The 15,123-nt window shown below is 53.9% G+C and overlaps 1 protein-coding gene across 3 annotated transcripts in view; it reads left to right on the top strand.

Moving 5' to 3' along the window:
- PRMT8 (protein arginine methyltransferase 8) overlaps positions 1 to 15,123 on the top strand; it is a 79,060-nt gene that overhangs the window by 21,830 nt on the left and 42,107 nt on the right. The window contains exons 1-2 of one of the 3 annotated variants that reach the window (XM_065887662.1): positions 2,305 to 2,352; positions 11,561 to 11,746. In XM_065887662.1, coding sequence (XP_065743734.1) covers positions 2,305 to 2,352; positions 11,561 to 11,746 — 234 coding nt within the window. Of the gene's footprint in view, positions 1 to 2,304; positions 2,353 to 9,555; positions 9,589 to 11,560; positions 11,747 to 15,123 lie in introns of those variants that run through there. The other 2 variants (XM_065887664.1, XM_065887661.1) reach the window with 2 other exon arrangements.

Here is a 15,123-nt window from a genome sequence, read left to right as displayed (position 1 = left end):
GGGAGATGATAAGACAGTTCTCGGTAAAGACACTTGGGGCACCACTGACTCCTCCAAAGAGCGTTGAGTGTTATTCAGATCCTCAGGGTTATCCTTCTCAGTTTTGTCTTCCTTGCTGCCACCTCCCTCCCCGCCCTCTCAAGGGGAAAGAAAGGTCTCTGGTTGCATGGTGGGAAGGAACCTTGCATGATATATTTATGAAGGGCAGCGTTGACCCGGTAGAAGTGGAAGGATACTTTAATCATCACATCCTTACTGAGCCCCAGCTCTGTACCAAGCATTAAGGGGGAAACAGTGACACATCAGATCTGGGTACCGGTCTCTGAAGGAATTTACTTCTTGGCTGTAGAAGCAACACCTACAATTGTGAGAAAATTTGCATGAGACTGTCTGCCGGTAAAAAAGGGCAGAACGTACGTAACCAGTAGCTTTGGACCAGCAGATGCCACAGGAATACAGACTAGGAGCAGGAGAGACCAGGTGTCGGCGTCTGGAGAAAATGACTGAGTTTCCACGATGGGCATGTTCTTGAAGACAGCAACTGTATGGTTCTCAGAAACCTCTGGGGAAGAGGGGTAGCTCAGAGCCCAGGGAGTAGACGGTGTGGAGGGCGAGGACAAGGCTCAGGCAGCCAGAGGAACAGAGCGCTAAGGGCAGCCAAGGCCACTGTGTCCAGGGCCAGAGAAGGGCTCAGGCAGCATCCCCAAGTAACACCGGGGCGGAGAGTCAGTTGGCCAGAGATGCAAGTCTTGTTCTCCTCTATCACACCTTAGAATTGCCTCTGAATATTTACACACACAGCATCTTTACTCATCACAGAAGCCCGTGGAAGAGGCAGGACACATACTTATTGCCATTTGACAGAGGAAGAAACTGAAGGTCGGAAAGGTTAAATGGATTTTGCATCATAACCTGAATAGGGGGAGAACCAAGACCAGAACCCACAGGTGCCCCGAATGTGTGACCTCCGTCTGACACCCTCTGCCTCCTCGGTGACCCCGGCCGAGCATAGAGTCACCTGCCCAGCTCAGGTCCCACAGGGATGATGTGACCCATATCTGGGACGAAGGCTTCGTCCAACTCCAGGCAGGATGAGGGTGGGGGAAGAGATTGGCTGTATCTTTCTGCACATCTGTCCGTAAAGGAAGCAGAGAGGGTGCTTGGTGACGTCCTTCAAGTCAAAGGAGAGAGAGGCCCCTGTTGGCTTGGGGAGGGGAGAGGGATGGCGGCGGGGGGGATGCATGGCAAGTCTGCTTTGTAAGCCCATTAAGGAGGAAGAGCCAGGAGCCAGGCACCCAATTAACCTGACATCTCTTGCAGCCAAAATATCTGAGGATATAAGAAGAGAATTCAGTATGTGGAGGCTTGGGGGGAAAGTGACTAATAGCTGGAAAACAGCCCCAGTTTATTTAAAGAACAGGTCAGGTGCAACAACTCCAATAGATTCCTTCCCAGCAGTTCCAGATCTGGGAGACAGAGCAGGTGCCGTGCGGCTGCAACGCCATCCCGATGTGAAGCAGGCATGGCCGTTGTGCCACAAACAGACTGCCAGGGGCTGCCGGGAAGCGCCGGGAAGCACCGGGACACCATATGCGGCTGCCAAGGGCTGCCCTTGGAGTTGAGCCACGCCGTGACCCTGGCCGTGACAGCAGGATAGGGACCGGCCCAGGTCACCCAGCCCGCAGGTGGTGGAGCCCTCACCCAATCCCGGTCCTTTTGCTGTGAGAGCCAAGGTGCTTTCTGTAACCCGTGGCTGCCTCTCCTTCAGGTGACCTTGGCCCGGCTCTGGCATTGTCTGGGAACCTCAGTAGCACCGAGGCAGAGCCAGGGTGGCCTCTGAGGGCTGCACCAGGGATCGCAGAGGAATGGAGAAGGCAAGAAGCTGTCCCCAACTTTGCCTGGACCAGGGCTTCACAGGGAGCCCCGGGAGGGCTTGTTAAAGTGCAGGCTGGCAGCCCTCACCCTCGCAGGAATGGATTCTGCTGGTCTGGGGTGGGGCCTGATACCCACCCAAGGTGACTGACACAGATCGTAAGAGAGAAACACTGCCCTCAGTCAGAGACCTCAGATGGCTTCCTTCAGAACAGTAATTTCTAGAGATGTTTATAGCTCTCTCAGGGAAAAAGAATGCCACAGCTATTACACTGGTAGCACTAGACACCCTCATTCCCTCTTGGAGATTCACGATTCATTTTAGCAAATTAAAGCCTTAAAAGGATTGCAATTAAGAAATCTCTTTATATTTTGTAGTATACACATGTATCAAATCATTACACTGTATGCCTTCAACTTACGCAATGATATATGTCAATTTTATCTCAAGAAAGCTGGAAAAGAAAAGAAATCTCTTTAGCTTTTTGTTTGGCCCAAACTCACTTGACCACAGAACCCCTTGTTCCAGGAGTGTCTGTTCTGTGGGAAACAGTGTGGAAAAACGCAACTCCAGACAAGCCGTTCTCAGTCTCTGGGATGCAGCGGGAATCGCGTGTGTGGGCCTGTGTTGGAATGGATTGCTGGGGTCCACCCCAGAGAGTCTGATTTAGTGTTGCCAGCGAGGCCCGGGAACATGCATTTCTTACAAGCCCCCAGGTGATGCTGATGCTAGAGGTGTGGGGACCACCCAGCGAGAGCCACGGCAGGAGGCCCCTCTGTGAGCCCTAGGGAAAGAGGGAGGGTGAGAACTGAGAAAGGTGCGTGGCAGGACCCGGGGGGAAGAGGCTTCCAGGGAGCACAGCCTTGGGAGGGGCTTGAGTCTGAAGTAATGAAAAAGCATGTGAGGGCGGGCTCTGCTGAGATGCCAGAGTTAGATTCAGGGACACAGTATAATAGAGAGGTGCCAGCTGGTGACAGCAGCTGACGCTCTGTGACATGCATCAGTGTCTGGCCTCGCCACAGGGGGCTCTAGAGAGAGTCTGTGCCTTTAAAAAGCCAACGCTAGAGGGGCGCATGAGGGTGACAGTTGACAAATGAGCAAGCCTGGGAGCGATGCACAGGGAGACAGCTCCAGCTTGTAGGACCAGCGGTGTCTAGACCCTTCTCCCCGTCCCCGAGTCGTGCAGGCTTCCGACCCCCAGGGGGAAGAGCAGTGAGCCAGGTCGTGGCATCTGCTCCAGCACCGTGCTTCCTTCTGGGGAGGCTGACTGCAAGACTGCTTTGCTGAAAGCTCCTCTCTCAGCCCAGGTGATAGGAAACACGGGTGCAGGAGAGTGGATGGGAGGGTGGAACCAGGCTCATCTCTGGCCAAAGGCAGGCATGAAAGCTTTGTATCTGTGGTGTGGTCATGGGGGACAGGAGAGTCCCAGGTGCCCGACACAGCCATGCCTGCCTTGCTGCTGCCCGACACCCACCCTTAGAACGTTCCCCCTTCAGCTGAGCTCCGGCCCCTACCTAGAGGCAGACAGATGGTGCTAGAAGATCTAGCTCAGGTCACTACCGACTGCATGGACCACGGCCAAGATGGGAGAAAAGGGTGATCCCAGGCTGGGTGGGGAGACGGTGAAGACAGCTGGGAAGGAACATGCAGTGAGACCCGGGCCGGGAGCCCCCCTGCTCCCACGCCCTCCTCTGCTCCCCCTGCGGCCCCCGCTACCCCCTGCAGGCCCCTTTCTGTCCCTCTGCGGGACCTCAGCATGGCAGGCCGATGCTGAGGACAGACTCAGGTTAGCAAAAGCTGTCTTGACATTTGGAGACGGAGCAGGATTTGGCTCCTTCAGGGGCGCCTTTTGTTCTCAGGAAAATCATCTGTACAGCTTGGGCCGGTGCCAGGGACTGCCATTTATAGCCCAATGGGCTTGGGGTGGCTTCGGCTGCCTGGTGCAGAAAGCGCTGGCTGCTCTCCGCCCCCAGCCGTCTGCCTTCCCCTCGGGTCTCCCCCACTCCTCTTCCCCCTCAAAGCCTCTCCTTCCTCTCCCCATCCCCTCCCCTATTTTCTTAGAGGTCCCAGTTCTAGATTTGCCCACGTGACCCCAGACACCTTCCCTTCCTCACGTGGACCTCAGCTTCTCCTACAGACTGGAGCCCCCTGTCTGCTCCCCTTGGAACTCAGTCACCTTGGCGAGGTGCCTACCTGTGCCAACCTCCACCGAGGCATTGTCCACATTGCCTTTGGCCTTCATTCTCCCCTCCCAGGGCTGGGCTTCCTGCCTGGCCTTGCTTTGCCACCCACTTCGGAGCACAGGGCCTGGCTCCCAGCAGAAGCTGTCAGGCTTTGTGGGACTGAACTGGTCCAGCCACGGTGTCAGGCTCAAGAGCACAGCTTTGCTGTCAGATAATAAATGGTTCACGCCTTGGCTCTGTTACTTGCTAGCTCTGGGCTTAGCAACTGACTGAATTTTTGAGCTTCAGTTTCTCTGCCTGTAAATTTCAGTACCTCACTTATTATTAGGCTTTTATGAGATAATATTCGTGAAGTGTTTAGCACAGTGCCTGGCACTCAGTGGGCCCTCAGTCACTGTTAGGGATCATCACCATCACTATCATCACCATCACCATCATCACCATCACCACCATCATCATCACCATCATCACCACCATCATCACCACCACCATCATCACCATCATCACCATCACCACCATCACCATCATCACCATCACCACCATCATCATCACCATCATCACCACCATCATCACCACCACCATCATCACCATCACCACCATCACCACCATCACCATCACCACCATCACCACCATCATCACCATCACCACCATCACCATCACCACCATCATCACCACCACCATCACCACCATCACCATCATCACCATCATCACCATCACCACCATCACCACCACCACCATCATCACCATCATCACCATCACCATCACCATCACCACCACCATCACCACCATCACCACCATCACCATCATCACCATCACCACCATCACCACCACCACCATCATCACCATCATCACCATCACCACCATCACCATCACCACCATCATCACCATCATCACCATCACCATCACCATCATCACCATCATCATCACCATCATCACCACCATCACCATCACCACCATCATCACCACCACCATCACCACCATCACCATCATCACCATCATCACCATCACCACCATCACCACCACCACCATCATCACCATCATCACCATCACCATCACCATCACCACCACCATCACCACCATCACCACCATCACCATCATCACCATCACCACCATCACCACCACCACCATCATCACCATCATCACCATCACCACCATCACCATCACCACCATCATCACCATCATCACCATCACCACCATCACCATCACCACCATCACCACCATCACCATCATCACCATCATCACCATCACCACCATCACCACCACCACCATCATCACCATCATCACCATCACCATCACCATCACCACCACCATCACCACCATCACCACCATCACCATCATCACCATCACCACCATCACCACCACCACCATCATCACCATCATCACCATCACCACCATCACCATCACCACCATCATCACCATCATCACCATCACCATCACCATCATCACCATCATCATCACCATCATCACCACCATCACCATCACCATCACCATCATCACCATCATCATCACCATCATCACCACCATCACCATCACCATCATCACCGTCATCACCATCATCACCATCACCACCATCATCACCATCATCACCATCACCACCATCACCACCACCACCATCATCACCATCATCACCATCACCACCATCACCATCACCACCATCATCACCATCACCACCACCACCATCATCACCATCATCACCATCACCACCATCACCATCACCACCATCATCACCATCATCACCATCACCATCACCATCATCACCATCATCATCACCATCATCACCACCATCACCATCACCATCATCACCGTCATCACCATCATCACCATCACCACCATCATCACCATCATCACCATCACCACCATCACCACCACCACCATCATCACCATCATCATCATCACCACCATCACCATCACCACCATCATCACCATCACCACCACCACCATCATCACCATCATCACCATCACCACCATCACCATCACCACCATCATCACCATCACCACCATCATCATCACCTTTACCATCATCACCATCATCATCACCATCACCACCATCATCATCATCACCATCATCACCATCACCACCATCACCATCACCACCATCACCATCATCACCATCATCACCACCACCACCATCACCATCACCACCATCATCACCATCACCACCATCACCATCACCTTTACCATCATCACCATCACCATCATCACCACCATCATCATCATCACCATCGTCACCATCACCACCATCACCATCATCACCACCATCATCATCTACCCTCATTTTTAGGTGCAAGTGGGGTTAGGTGAAAAAATTCTGTCCCTGAATCTCCAGCCCTGCCCATGGAAATCCCACCCACCCTTTGAGGACCAGCTGGACACCCCTTCGGCAGGGAGCCATCCTCCCGTCTCCAGCTTTGGTGTTTCCATAGCCTTTTATCTTATCTCAGCATTTAGGAGCCTGGGCCTGTTTGCTGCAGTGGGATGGGGTGGACCAGGGAAATCGCAGGTGAAATACTGGGGAGAAACACTGTGCTGAAGATGCCCTGGGAAAGGCCAGGCCTGGGGGCAGGACACAGCGTCTGAAGAGTCCTGATCAGCAGTTGGTACTAAGAATAGAAGACAAATTCACAAATCCTCTCAGTGGAAGGTGACCCTGAGCGGATTGGGGGGCAGGCAGCAGCGGGAGGTTTTCCACCAGAGCAGCGCCCTGAGCCCTGGGCCCTGGGGAGGAAGGGGGAGAGCAGGACAGAGCAGTCCAAGGCTGGAGACAACCATGTGGATATGTTACCAGAACCAGACAAAGAGTCTCAGGGGACCCTGTGGAAGGGACCTTGGACTCAGAGCTGAATGGAGCTCAGGGGTGCAGGAGGCCCCTGTGACCTTGACCGTGCAACAGCCTGGTCCAGCTGGGACTTTTTCTCTCTTTAATGTATTTAAATGGAGTCAAGATTGGGGTGAGCTTCACGCACAGAGCCTCCTCCAGCTTTAGAGGTGACTGCACAACTTCCTGAACACAGCGTCCTCTGGACACATGAGGCTAGACAAAGGTTGGCTTTGTTTTAGTGCCGCCATCTAGTCACTGGAGTACAACGCCTGGGTCACACATCTTTAGAGGAGGGGCAGTCACAGAACTGGAGGCATGAGGACACATCCTCCCAAGCCTCTCCCCCCAGGTCCCCTGGTACCTCCAAGGTCCTCAGAGAAGGATGCTTCCTGCTTCTCTCCCTGCCCCATCCTCACTCCCTCTACCCCCTCTCTGGGGGTCTCTCCCAAGTGAACCCCTCAGCTCCGCTCTGCAGATGGTTTCCAAATCCAGAGAGCCAGCCTCAGTTTCCCATCCGAGGTCTGGGATCACATTTCCAAATTTCTACTTTTGGCTGTTTACAAATGTAGTACTTGTTAGTGGCATACATTTAAAAAATATATATAACAAACACAAGGAAGGAAAGTGTGCACTGTTCACAGCCCCGTGAACAAGCACCGTGACAATTGCGGCCCATCCCAGTGCCTTCCCCTCAGTCACAGGCATGAAAACGTTTTAATTCTAAAAATGCGATCACACTGTGTACTCATCTCCCACTGGTTCTCCTCAACCCACAGTTTGTCACGATCACGTTTCTCTCATTAAACACTCTTCTGCGACATTTGAAGTGGCTGTGTAGCCTCCAGTGTGGACGCACCGTAGTTTGTACAATCGGTTCTGTTTCATGGAACCCCCAGGTTGACTCTTTATTTTCTGCCATGACGAATAGTGTCGTCACAAAATTCGTACAGCTACGTGCTCAAGATTATCCACGATCCTTACTTTAGGATAAATTCCCCAAAATGGAATGGCTGGGTTAAAGGATTTGTGCTTTTCAGTGCATTTTGTCAAACTAGTTTCCCAGCAGTCTCACTAAAGGTATATGTCAGCACCTACTTTTCTGCAACCATTACAAATGCAGTTTTAGTCTTTTTGGAAGGGGGAGGTTTGAGCTTATTTGGTATTTAAAAGTTATAACTTTCTGTGTTCATTTGAAGTTACCCGATTTCTAGAGAGGTTAATATATTTGCAGCACGTTAATTTGCCGTTTACGTTTAGCCTCATGTGAATTGACTGTAAGATCCTCTGTCCAGTGTCAAATTGGACTGGCTTGTCAGGGCTCTCTCCATATTAAGGTTATTAACCTTTGTCTGCCATGTATGTTAGAGATGTGCTTCTCACTTTGCCGTTGACCTTTCGGCTGTGTTTATGGTATTTACCGGCTGGGACGGCATCACTGCCTGCCGGCCAGACATCTTTCCTTATATGATGCAATGACACGTCCAACTTCTCAGAGCCAAACCGAAGTTCATTATTTCCCCCCGCCCCACATGGCTCTTCCTGCTGACTCACTCATTCCTGTTAATGTCACCACCACTTTCCTAGCCACCCAGGCTTGAAATGTTGAAGTCATCTCTGATTCCAGCTTCTCTCTTCTCCCCTCCGTTCCGCCAGTTGCCAACTCCTGTGGGTCTGTTTCTGCTATTTCTCTTGCAGGCAGCCCTTCTGACACCACAGCGGCTCGTTATCTCTTGACTGGACTTTGGAACCAGAGGCCTCAGAGGTCATGCCTTGCCTCCCCAGCCCGAGTGCCCCCCTCTTCCTTCCCCCTTGCCCCTCCTGCAGGCTACCAGCGCATCAATTTTCCCGAACTAGAGCTCAAGCCTAGAACTCCCTGGTTACAAAGTGCCAACAGCTCCCCGTCGTCTCGTATTTAAATACAACCTCGGGGCTTCCCTGGTGGCGCAATGGTTGAGAGTCCGCCTGCCGATGCAGGGGACGCCGGTTCGCGCCCCGGTCCGGGAAGATCCCACATGCCGTGGGGCGGCTGGGCCCGTGAGCCATGGCCGCTGAGCCTACGCGTCCGGAGCCTGTGCTCCGCATCGGGAGAGGCCACGGCAGTGAGAGGCCCGCGTACCGCAAAAGAAATAATAAATAAATAAAATAGATAAGTAAAATAAATAAATCAATCAATACAACCTCTTAGCCTGGCTGTAATCTCTGACAGCCCCATCTCCCACTATCCGGGCCGAGTTCCCCAGACACACTCACTGCTGTTCCACACTTTTCCTGGTTGTGGAAGCCACACCCTCCAAGAGCTCCCTCCCACTGTCGCCCCCCCACCAAAATCTGTGGAGAAAGCTCCCAGCAATCCCGGGCCTCTCTGACTCTTTCACTGAAGTGACTTCTCTCTCCTTTGAACCCAGAGCAATCTGCTTGACCTTGTCTTGTAAAACAAGTCTTTCTCCATCATCCAGTGGAACCTCAGGGGTCTTCCGCTTCCACCAGACAGCGTCCTTTGAGGGCACGGTTCCCGCACATCTGTTTCTTCCACGGGACCATACAGCACTCACAGCCGCCAACGTTCAGTGGGTATTTGTGGAATAAAGAGCACCAGCCCAGGTGGTGATGCCTGGGGATCATACTCCACTGCTGTTCCCCACCCCAGGCTCAGCCTCCTGGGACAGGGCACCCTGTTAGCCGATGGGCAGAGCGCAAGTCCGCCTCTGCAGGAGGCCGAACTGGGCTGACAGCCTCCGGCCCCACGGCCTGGTTCACAGTCACCTCTTTGTCCCCGTGACCGGTGGTTATTGAGGTGAACGGACCCTGAATCCATCCATCCTTTGCCCCGTGATGCAACGCGTGATGCGTGATGCATGGTGTGTGGTGGGCGCTTCGTAAGTTGGCACCGTCGAAAGAATCTCAGGGGACCCCGTGAAAGGGACCTTGAACTCAGGGTCGAGTGGAGCTCAGCGGTGCAGGAGGCCCCTGTGACCTTGACCATGCGAGAGCCTGGTCCAGCTGGGACCTTCTCTCTCCTTAATAAATTTAAATGGAGTCATGACTGGGGTGAGCTCCATGCACAGAGCCTCCTCCAGCTTTAGAGGTGACTGCAGCCAGCACGGGAGTGTGCAATTGGCGGTCTATTTTTAGCCTCCTGGAGACCGTGACCAACATCCCAAGTGAAGGGTGGGCACACCTGCTGCATTCTAATGAGGCAGCCCGTTGCCTCTGCTGCCAGACAGCCCGGGATCGTGCCGACCTGAAACCTGACGTTGCTAAACTGGGAAGTCTGCCTATTTCCCAGAGGCTGTAGCCTAGATACACCAGGAAAACAGGACCATCACCCCACCCTCCCCAGCTTGCTCCCCTCCAGCCTGGGACTCTGGGCACGATGGAGGGGATGGACTCGGATTTCTTGATCTTGCTCTAGGACCTCCCTGTTTCCCTTGCTAGAAAGGAGATGGTAAGTCTGCACTGACCCAGCTTACAGATGAGAAAGCTGAGGCATAGAATAGGGAGATGTTAATGTACTCTGAGTACTGCTGATGAGAATAGCAATAATAGAGCACGTACTCCATGCCAGAAACCGTTCTAAACTCTTTACAAATATTAACTCATCACTGAAAACAGATTTTTCAGAATTCTGCCCCCTTTGAGGCCTTTGCTGTGCCGTGCACATCTGGATTTCCTACACTTCAGGGAAAGGTGTTTCTTCTCCCGGCAGAACGATGCTTCTGCAGTGAACGCTGAGCCTCTGGGGGTCCATCTCCTCCTCTGTCCTCCCGTTAGCCCGTGGAAGAGGAAGCGCTGGTCAGCGCCGGGCAGCAGCTGTGGTGTGTGGAGCTGAGCTGGCTGTCAGGGTCGGGGAACCCAGGAAAGGGCAGTGCGCTGGCAGGAGGCTGGCTCTCAGTGTGGGCGCTTGCATTTCAGAGGAAACTTCTGCTGATGTTCAGAGTAAAACTGTGAATCAGAAACCGGGGGTGGTGGAGCGGCAAGACAACAGGTGTGAGAAACCAGAACCTAAGAGACCTGCATTTTGGGGGCCAGGTGCTGTTTGCGGGGTGGAGAGAGGTCCAGGGGCTTGATCTGCCTAAGGACGCAGGTGGGACTCATTTTAAGAACTCAGACTCACGATGCGCTGAGCCCTTTTCTAAGCACTTTCCAGGCACCAACTTGTCTAATCCTCAAGATGACTCTAGGACGTGTGGACCATTTTATTCCCGTTTTAGAGTTGGGGAAACTGAGGCACCAAGAGGTGAATAACTCTGTCCAAGGTTGTGTAGCTGCGAGTGGCGGGGCTGGGATTCACGTTTCGGGGGGCTGGCTCTGGAATCCATACTCCAGCCACTCTGCTCTGGGATGCTGTGTGATGCCATTACATCTTTCCCTTTATTCGCCTCTAAGGGATGGTATTATTGTCCCCATTTAACAGATAGGCCAACTGAGGCCCAGATCTGCTCAGGTCACCCACTCGTAGGAGACGGAACTGGGTTAAATTCAGGTTGGTTGGGCTCCTGGGTAGCACGCCACCATCCCACACAGCACAGCCAACAGCTTGGGGACACCATCGCCCCTTCCCTGGGGCTGCTGGGGCTGATTGGAGCCGGCTTGGGGCGGGGCGGGAGGGGGAAGGAGGGAGGGTGGAGTCTCAGAGGGCAGGACCTCGTGGGTGCTGTTCACACCTGCCCCTCCTCTTCCCCGCAGGTGAGCAGCCCACCCTCGCAGCCCCCGCAGCCCGTCGTCCCAGCCAAGCCTGTGCAGTGTGTCCACCACGTGTCCACTCAGCCCAGCTGCCCGGGACGGGGCAAGATGTCCAAGCTGCTGAACCCGGAGGAGATGACCTCGAGGGACTATTACTTCGACTCCTACGCCCACTTTGGGATCCACGAGGTAAAGCATTCTGTGTTGGTGGACGATCGGGGCAACCCCGGTCCCGCTGTGGCCGCCCCGTCTCCTTGGACTGCATCGTGTGTGCAGCCCTCTGTTGTCATTAAGGGAGTTCTCCCCGTCGCTCGAGGGCCCTGGCCCTGTCTCCATCCGGGGGACCCACAGGCGGGGGGTCAGGGCCAGGCCTGGAGCAGGTGAGCAAGTGAAAGCACGTGTTTGGGTGTTCCTGAGCCGAGAGCCAGGGGTGCTTCCGTGGTCCTTGTTTTACAGTCTAGCACCCTCGCCTCTTCCTGACCCTGAGCCTGGCAGGTCCGGGAGGACCGGACGCCCTTGGTCGGGTGCTTTGCAGCTAGCGTCCCAAGGCCACAGTGACCTTCTGGCATGATGTCCAGTCCTCAGTCAGGCACGAGCCCTCAGGTTCATCCTGGACCAATGAGCACTTCCAGGGAAGAGTCAGCAGGCTTCCTTGGAAACCTGGCTCTGTCTGACACCCTGATTGATTCTCAGGAAATTCTTATGTCTAGATGCTGTCTTCTTCCATAGCAGGGAAGATTGATGTTAGCTGTAGAACAGAACAGAGCTACCCAACTAGAGGCTTCCTGGCTGCAGCGGGGGCCACAACAGTATTTTTACCTCCCTCCCCACCATCTCCAGCACTTCCTCACCCCAAATAAACAGCTGACATGAGCCAAGTGCTTGCTCAGGGCTGGCCACTCTTCTGAGTACATTATATGTGTCGTTTCATTGATTTCCCAAGAGCTCTATGAAGAAGGTACTTCTGTTATCCCCTCAGTGTGAAGACATATCGAGAAAGGAACAAAGGCTCGCTCGCTATGCAAATGCTTTTTGAAAACAAGTCCCAAAGCTCCCCTTTCAATTAGATGCTTCTGTAAACCCTTCCTGTATCCTAACGGTGATGCGATTGCCAGAAGTGTGTTTACTAAGTAATAGGCAACAAGTTTTTGAGTGCCTGCTCCACACTGGGTATTGCTCCCAGCATTTTATGTTACTGGCTCATTTATTCCTGAGGTCAACCCTGTGAGGTTGGTATTATTATTTGTCCCCATTTCACAGATGAGGATCTAAGACCTTACGAATCTTATCAACCTTCATTCATCTCTGCTGGTTCCTCTCCGTGCAAGGTCACGAGCTGATACACAGAGCTAGACGTGAAACCTGCACGTTTGGGGGCCCCGGGGCTTCATTTCCTAATTTCCAGGCCATACAGCCTTTCTTTCTTTATGGAAACTCTGGCTTTGTTCCTTTTGCAATTTCCCATGGAGGTAGAGGGTGGAGGGGTTTGGCCCCAGAGGACTGCTCTCCCCGTCAGAGCATTAATTAGGCCTGGGACCCGCAGGGGGAGGGGCTGGGCCCTGTGTTTAGTTCTGGGAGCCCGGCCCAGGGGGGCCTGGGCAGCTGAGGCTGCAGCTTTCGGTGGCTTCCACTGGGGTGTGGCTGCGATGGTGCACGGAGCCCAGTCCTAGGCCTGAGAGGTGAGACGGTCTGGGAGGCAGGAAGGGTGGTTTTAAGAGCTTCCCTCCTCAAGACCCTGCCTCTAATTGAAGGACAGTCCTGTGTCCTTGGGCACCTGTCTCAGAGCAGATTGCTGGGAGGAGACAGCAGTTCCAGGGATCCTAAAATGGCCCCCTTGGGCCTGCCTGGACCCCCATTAGGGACCAGCCGAAGGCAGTGTGCCCCTCCCATTTGCCCTCCCGTCCTCAGGCCCCAGCCCCGCAGCGCCCCCTCCCATTGATTCCTCCCACCCCTCCCTGCAACACACGTAGGCACCTAGGATGTGCCCTCCGGTGCTGTTATATCTCTATGATTCCTTCAGGACAGGGTTCCCCGGCACTCGGCACATTGTCTGATTCGTCTGGGTTTGATGAAACAGCAGCTCATCTCATCACTCAGGTACTGCCTGGTCCCCACGAAGGCCGGGCATCCGGAGGGTCTGATCTCCACTGGGAGAAGATACCCAGGGTCACCAGATACATATAGTATGTACCAGGCTCCCTCCATTTCACGTATTGCTAGAAAAATCAGACCTGTTCCTGCACATACACAAACAGCGCAGACTGAGATAATGAACTTGGAGTAAAGGGTCTGCACGTCACCATCTCATTTCTCTCCTTAGTAACCTGTCCGAGAATAGTTTTAGCAGCCCTTCACACTGGGAGGTACTTGTGATCACCCAGCTTAAATCCTTCTTGCTGCTGCTGGGGACCAGGCCTAGATCCTGGCTCCTGGAGAAATGCATAGGTCTTTAACGCTGGGGCAGCTAGCTGGCCTCCCTTCATCCCTGAGCTTCCCCTCCGGCCTGTTTGGGCTCCACGATCATTGGCTGTAAAAGGAGGTGAGGGCAAGTAGATGGCCTCCTACCGTCGTTCTCTGCAGACAGGGCCTGTTCATTTCTCGTTGTCAAACACAAGGGATCTCCTTTCCATGCCAGACGGCTCGTGGCGATGCCTTTGCTTCCGCAGTCTGGACAAGACCCACGTCTCGCCATCCCATCCGGAGCCGAGCTGGCCCTTTGGCAGCCTCTTCCCGTCATTAACAAGATGCTCACACGGGCGGGCAGCGGCACTGCCAGCTCGCTGATTAACAGTGATCACTGAGTGTTTGGGAAACATGGTGCAGGCTGGATAGGGGTGGTTTAGTCTATAAATACAAACAAGAAGTGCCGAGTGGCAGGGGGACAGTGCAGAGAGCTGGAGAGCACAGCAGGAGGTGCTTCTGGACACTTTTCTTCTTGCATCCCATGGCCTCTCCTGAGATGACTCCATGCTCAGCCTCCGGAGGTCAGGGGCCTGTGCATTCCAGACCAGGGCCTCTGTGAAAAGAAAGGAGTCCTGAACAGGAGCAGATGTGACAGATGTGTCCTTGTGCACAGAGGGGAGCGGCCCAGCCCCATGACCTCTGAGATCCTAGCTCTGAATTCTCAGCATCTTGAATGGTCAGCCTTGGGCATGGGGCCTCAGCTGCCAGAAGAATCCACCCCAGTGGGGCCCTGTTCCCAGCCCCCCAGCCCCGGGCGCTGAGCCCACTCCTGGCCAGCTATCTTCTTTTCACAATCTTACTGCAGGTTTTTTGGAAATAGATTCTTCAGGGCCTCATTTCCCAGCAATTAGTCAATGTGCTGCCATGTGTTCAGTGGGCAGCAGATAAAGTCACCCACAGCTGGGGGTGGGAATTGTTTTCACTGAAGAGTGGCATGCTCCTGGCTGAATGTCTGGAGACGTCTTTGGGCTGCTCTCCTTCAGGGGTGATTAAAGCAGGGGTACAGGAAGGGTGGGGGAGACTCTTTCTTTGAACAGGGTGAGTAGGGGAAGACTTGCTAAGCCACAACTTCTCCCCCGCCCCCAGAACTTGTGCCTTCGGAA

This window comes from Phocoena phocoena, chromosome 11, assembly GCF_963924675.1.
Source record: "Phocoena phocoena chromosome 11, mPhoPho1.1, whole genome shotgun sequence".
NCBI classification, from domain to species: domain Eukaryota; kingdom Metazoa; phylum Chordata; class Mammalia; order Artiodactyla; family Phocoenidae; genus Phocoena; species Phocoena phocoena.
This window is presented reverse-complemented; position numbering and strand designations above follow the sequence as displayed.